Consider the following 6,293-nt stretch of genomic DNA (forward strand, 5'->3'; position numbering starts at 1 on the left):
TTTACAGAAAAAAACATATGGACTTTTTGGCCAACCCAAAATAATATACAAGAGAGTTTGTAAAGCCAATTTACAGTTTAACAAAATACTGTAAACTCCTGTGCAATCATGGTCCCAAGGCTACGAATACAGTATCTTCTGGAAGCTTTATTGTTTGGCTTTTAATGTTTAGATCTACAATCCACCTGCAGTTGAGTTTTGTACGTGGGGTAAGGTAAGGTCAAGGGTAATTTTTTTCCATATGTATATGCAGTTATCTCAGCACCACTTATTGAAAGGACTTTCCCTTTACATAGTGCTCCGCGGTGGTTTCTTTTTCACTGTTACAAATTTGGTGTAAAAATTGATCCAAAAATGTATAAGTAAAAAAATGACATCCTACATTCTCATTCCTTCGACTCTTAGCCCTATTTCCTAGAGGTAATAACTAGTATAAGCAATTTGGTTCACAGGCTGGTGCTCAATCCATTGAGCCACACCAGCCAGGGTCCCTAGCAATTTGGGATGGAGCCATTGGTAGTATATTCCCAACACATAATTATATAGAAATATATATATAACAGGTCCTCAGATACCATTGCTTTGTTCAATTTTCTTTTATTACAACATTGATGAGATGCTGTAGGAACTTAACTCTTGTTTATGTCAATTAGCCTATGGTAAAATTGGTTTTCTTATATGTTGTTTCACTTAAAGTCACAGACCCTATCAATGACATTAAGAGCCACAGAGTAACTTCATTCCTGATGGGGGTGGTGCCTGTGACAATACCCTGTGAACTCTCCATTAAAGCAACAATTAGAATGCATTTAAAGTAAATCTGTGGAGAGACGTGAGGGAGGAAAGAACCCATGTGCTGAAAGCATATCACACGCCCGATTATTTCTAGGCGTCAGGACTCGGCCTTGGCCTCCTCTTGCTGAGTCAGCCCTTCCCTGCAGAGTTTGGACCACAAGATTCTTATTGACCTCTCTGCAAACTTTGCTCTTGTCTGTGGCCACCAGACACTTCAGTGAAGGGCAAGCAAGAGTAGTTCTTCCAGCAGGAAGTGAAGGAACAACATGGACCCTGGTTCTCCAGAATAAGCCCTGTCTCCAGCATGAGATGAATTGGGGGTGCTGGTTGCCCCTCTGATTTCTCTGAAGGATACAATGTTCCATATGCCCCCAGGAGAGCTGGTTGACTCAACAGCTAAAAGAACTCTTATCTGGAAGCAACTTTTAACTGGCTTTTCTAAAGGCAAAAGTGAATTTTGAGTGCTCCTGAGGACCAGGGGTGACTCACCAGAGAGTTTTACTGAGACTTTTGTGGGTACACATTACAGTCAACAATCTGTACACCTGATGGTCCTTGGATGGGGATGGAGACTATGTGCCCACAGATAAGACAAATGGAGATTTTTATGGGAAGCACAATTCTCTGAAGCCACTGGGAGATGATTTCATGAGCATGCTCTTTGTAGATCCTCAAGCTTGCTACTTAAAGAGAATTATTTAGTTTTGACAAAATTACTCTGAACGTGAACAGTTTCCTCTCATTATGAACTATCACATTTTTCAGCCACTCTATTGCATTCTTACTCTTTTGGAGGATGGGTGTGGGGAGGTGGTAAATGTTCTAAATGATGATCTGAACTAAACTCTATAGAGCCAGCCCAGGAGAGTGCCCCTCCGCTTGGGCTGCCTGAGCGTGAGGCTGGCTAGGCTCCCCCACTGACCAGGGCAAGTGAACTCCACTGCTTGGCCTGGGGGCGCAGACTGGAGCATTAGAGAGCTTGTTTTTTAACACAGCTTCTACTAGTCCATTTTTGCACCCATGTGTATACATTTTTGTTCTAATGTGTAGTTTTCTGGGAGCAGGGCATAGTTTTGGTGGAAACGTTTCCAAACATCATTCCCCAAGTGCAGTGTGTTCCTCTGCTGGGAAAGGTGAGACTTGCTCCTTGGGCCCCTTGCTATTCTTCACCCTAAAGCAGAAAGGGGTCCATGAAGCCTGTGATGCAACTGAGAGAACTTGAGCACATCCCACCCCCTTGGGGGACCTCAGGTAGCAGTAGCTGTGACTATAATAGGTTCATTTTGTTCAAGGTAAAGAAATTAAGGAGAAAAGTGATGGGCATATTTTTAAGGGAAACCAGGAGGCAGATCTGTTTAGTCCCCTGGGTGTGGCAGAAGAGGAAATAGCATTGAAAAGGCACAAGGAGACAGTGAAATCAGGTCTTATCATCATTTTAACAATAACAACCATCACTTAGAAATGCCCACTAGGCACTTCATCAAAGTTATTTCATTCTCCCAAGAACATGACAATGGGTATGTAATGAAATCCTCACTTTGCAGCTGAAGAAACAGCTTGAATCATGTGATATAGTAGAAAGAGCACTCGTCTGGAAATCATTTATTAGCTGTATGACCTTGAGCAAGTCATCTGACCTCCCCGGGGGCCTCAGTTTCCAGTATGGGTTAATTATCCCACACGGGCGTCCAACCTGGGGTCCACATGGCTGCATGCCACCCATGATGGCTATGAATGCAGCCCAACACAAAATTGTAAATTTACTTAAAACCTTTTTTTTTGGTCATCAGTTTTTAAAAGTGTTTGTGTATTTAATGTGTGGCCCAGAGATGCCAAAAGGCTGGACACCCCTGGTAGAGCCTTTTTTAGTTCTGAGAGAAGTGGATTGACCCAGACAAAGTAAACCCTTTACAAACCCGTCTCACCATCATACCACGCAAGATACCATTTCCGCCTTCAACAGGTATCCATTACCACAGACGTGCCAGGCTCTCTGCACAGTCCTGGGATGCAGAGGTAGACACATAGGCCCTGCCTCTTGGAACTGACTTGCGGGGACCTTGGATGGTTGTGTTTCTTAAATACTCTTAACATCTTAAGTAGTACGGCGCATGGGAGTGGAGCCTTGGTTTTTAGTCACCACCGTGCCGGTTCCCCTGCACAGGACCTGCCGCTTTTAAAAGATATGATGTAGGGAAAAAAAATACGATTTGGAGTCATAAGATTTAAGCACTTCTCGAAGCTAAGAGTCAGTGAACAAGTCCCTTAAAATTTGAACCTGTCCTTGTCCATAAAAGGGAGGAAACTGTACCTGCCCTGCAGGATTTGTGAGATGTAAGATAACATGGATGCGTGAAGGTGCTTCCACTATACTTTCTTGCTACGATTTGTCAATCACTGTACACCTGGCGGAGAGACTCCTGGCCACACAACCCAGCAGGCCTTGCGACCGAAGAAACCGCCGGACCATAGAGCTCAGAGCCTAGCTGGGCCTCACACGCACCACTTCCGTTTGTCTTCCTAAAGACGCGCTTGCGCAGTGCGCTGCTTCCTCTTGGGTTCCGAGCTCCTTTGCGGCAAAATGGTGAGTGTCGGTCTCGCTGCGGCCTAGGTTATTTATCCACCTGCATCTGTTCTTTTCTTGGTTTCTTCGCCCTAATCCTCCCCTGCTGGCCAGCCCTGCCTTGTGTTCTCAGCCTCCGTACCCTCGCCGCTCCTCTTGGACACAGACTGCAGCGGAGGAGCGGAGTGGAGCTGCTGGTCGGGGCCCGGCCCATTCGGGCCGGGTTAGGAGGGAGTTCTCGGAGCACCGAGGTCGCCCTGGCCCCTGGTTGCTCCGGGGTGGAGTGGGGGCAGCTAGGGCACCGGCAGGGGCTGGGTGAGTGGAAGAGTGGTTACGGAGGCTCTGGGACTTGGGGCATTGGGGCAAGGTCTGTCTTTCAGGGTCCTGATAACACTGGTTCTTTCTTATCAGGCTAAACGCACCAAGAAAGTCGGAATCGTCGGTAAATACGGCACTCGTTATGGCGCCTCCCTCAGGAAAATGGTGAAGAAAATTGAGATTAGCCAGCACGCCAAGTACACTTGCTCCTTCTGTGGCAAAGTGAGAACGGGCTCGGGTTGTGGGGAGAGGGAGCGCAGGGGTCCTTCCGGGCGTCTCGAAGTTTGTAAACAGTGCTGGTTCCGAGCTGTTGAGCAGTTAGAGACGTGCGCACCACGGTCGATGAGTTGTACGGCGACGGAGTATTGTTGCATACTTAGATTTGGGGAAACGTTTTTCACCCGCAGGAAACCACTTGGGAACTAAAGGGTAAAAAATTATGACGGAGTCCCAGCCTAAGCCCGACCTGCATTGTAGAAATGATTCTGTCGATTCTGTCTGCTGGAGCTGCTAGAGATTTTCATGCAATATCTACGTGTGCTGGACCTTGATTACAGCAGTTTTTGTTGTCTGGGGTGGGAGAGGGTCTTTCATACCTTTGGCAGTATTACCATGATTGCAAATGGTGCGTTCAGGAGCTTAGGGGTATTAGAAACATAACCTCACTAAAGACGACGCCAACTTCATTTTCTGGTGGGAGTTGGACTCTGGGTGCATTTGATGCACAGGGAAAATTGGTTGTCTTTCACAGACCAAGATGAAGAGGCGAGCGGTGGGGATCTGGCACTGTGGCTCCTGCATGAAAACGGTCGCTGGTGGTGCCTGGACCTACAAGTGAGTCCATTTCCTTGTGGTGTCTGGGAGTGTGTGGCTCAATCATAACACTGTGTGGCTTAACACTGTGGGCTGGTTTTAACTCTTCACAAGACTGAGAAAGTTTGTTGTGCTCCCCCTGCCCCCGCCCCGCCCCCCCCCCCCCCCCCCCCCCGGACTTTTGAGTTACTCAAAGAACAAAGAAAACTACTGCAGTAACAAATTAAGTCTTGATTCACATTGAAGTCTGTAGGGTCGTCATCACGAGCCGGGTCGTGGTACTGGACAGGTTTGGTAGTGGGGAACTGTGACTTGCTCCTGCAGGCTGCTGTTCTAGAAATTAAGGGAGGTTGCTTAGCTTATTAACTGTATGGAGACATGAGGCCATCAGGACCACTACACATTGGCCACTCGCAGTATTGGTTGGGCCTTTTGAGCCTGACAAGGGCCAGGTGATACTGCTGAGGTTAACTCTGTGCTGGTTGTGGATTGCGTGGCCTCCTTAAGTTGACTCATTTCTGGGAGTTGGGATTCTTCTGTGACTCTGAAGGGGTCTAGTCTTGGAATTCATTGCTGACCCTGAAGGCGGAGGTGTTTTTCCTCTGGCCAATGTCTCGACCTGTGCTGTCCAGTATACTAGCCACCTCTATATAAAATGATTTGGCTAGTGTGGTTGAAGAGTTGAATTTTAATTTAATTTTAAAACTGAGGCACTGTAAAATTGGAAAACGTTGAAATAATTACAGTGGATATGTATGTAAGCGCCTGTGGGGTTTTAGGTGGGCGGAAGGCAGAGTGGGGAGTTCTCTCAGTTGCGATGGTAAAATGAGTTAGCATTCATATACCCACAAGGTGGGGTGGGGTGGGGGCGTGTTTTTCAGGTACAGTTCCTGAATCTTGTTGTAAAACTTCGCAGTCATTTCAATAGCTGTGTGTCCAAAATGTACTTCAGTCAGTTCTACCGCCTTGAGCATTGTTTTCTTGGTACCTCTTATTTATTGTACCATTTTATAATTTATTAGTTTCTTCTAGCATTTTGTTCATTGACTTTTCATGAGTTTAGGTCAGTCTCTTGCAACCATTCTTCCGTGTTAATTTGTTTATTCTCTGTTTGGGAAGTCAGATGCGAGAGATTGCCTGTCTCGTTCTGCGAGAGCCTGCAGACAGGGCTCTCGAAGGGTGCTGTCTGTCGTCATTCGCACTGCACTGTAAAACGAGGCAGATCTGCTCTTAGCCGTTTCACGTGCTGACATGGTTAATTATGTTGGAACCACGTTTGTTTTTCTTTCCAGCACCACTTCTGCTGTCACAGTCAAGTCTGCCATCAGAAGACTGAAGGAGTTGAAAGACCAGTAGAAGCTCCACAATTCGAAACATTGCTAGCCAATAATAAATGGGTTAATTTATGTAACAGTTACTTTGGTTTGTTGACTTTATTAAGTAGATGTTTATTAAGTAGTTCTGGTTTACATTATATTAATTTTGTTTTCAAAAAAAAAAAAGACTTGCAAATGAAAATCCGAGTTTTTCAGTAGTCAAATGATATAACATACGAATATAAGCGGTACAGGTTAGATATGTCTTAGTTTTCTATGTCTGTTTTTGCCCATTCAGCCTTGAGATACATTGGTTCAAATTGTGCAAACTTGTTTTTAGATAACGGGTAATATTTTTTGAGTGTTTCTAAAGGTAGGGTGAACATAGACTTCCTCTTTGATATTTTGTCTGACCATTGTTACCACCATCTTCCGAAAACTGAAACAATTAGAATTTCAGAACAAATTTCGGAAATACCTATTCCAGT

The 6,293-nt window shown here is 45.4% G+C and overlaps 1 protein-coding gene across 1 annotated transcript; it reads left to right on the forward strand.

Annotated features, from left to right (window-relative positions):
- Nucleotides 1–3,320: 3,320 nt before the first annotated feature.
- Nucleotides 3,321–5,906, forward strand: RPL37A (ribosomal protein L37a). Its single transcript, XM_024563947.1, has 4 exons — nt 3,321–3,379; nt 3,770–3,898; nt 4,428–4,510; nt 5,782–5,906. The coding sequence occupies exons 1-4, from the start codon at nt 3,377–3,379 to the stop codon at nt 5,843–5,845; spliced, it is 279 nt and encodes a 92-aa protein (XP_024419715.1). The 5' UTR covers nt 3,321–3,376; the 3' UTR covers nt 5,846–5,906.
- Nucleotides 5,907–6,293: the final 387 nt, after the last annotated feature.

Source organism: Desmodus rotundus, chromosome 2, assembly GCF_022682495.2.
Source record: "Desmodus rotundus isolate HL8 chromosome 2, HLdesRot8A.1, whole genome shotgun sequence".
Lineage (NCBI taxonomy): Eukaryota > Metazoa > Chordata > Mammalia > Chiroptera > Phyllostomidae > Desmodus > Desmodus rotundus.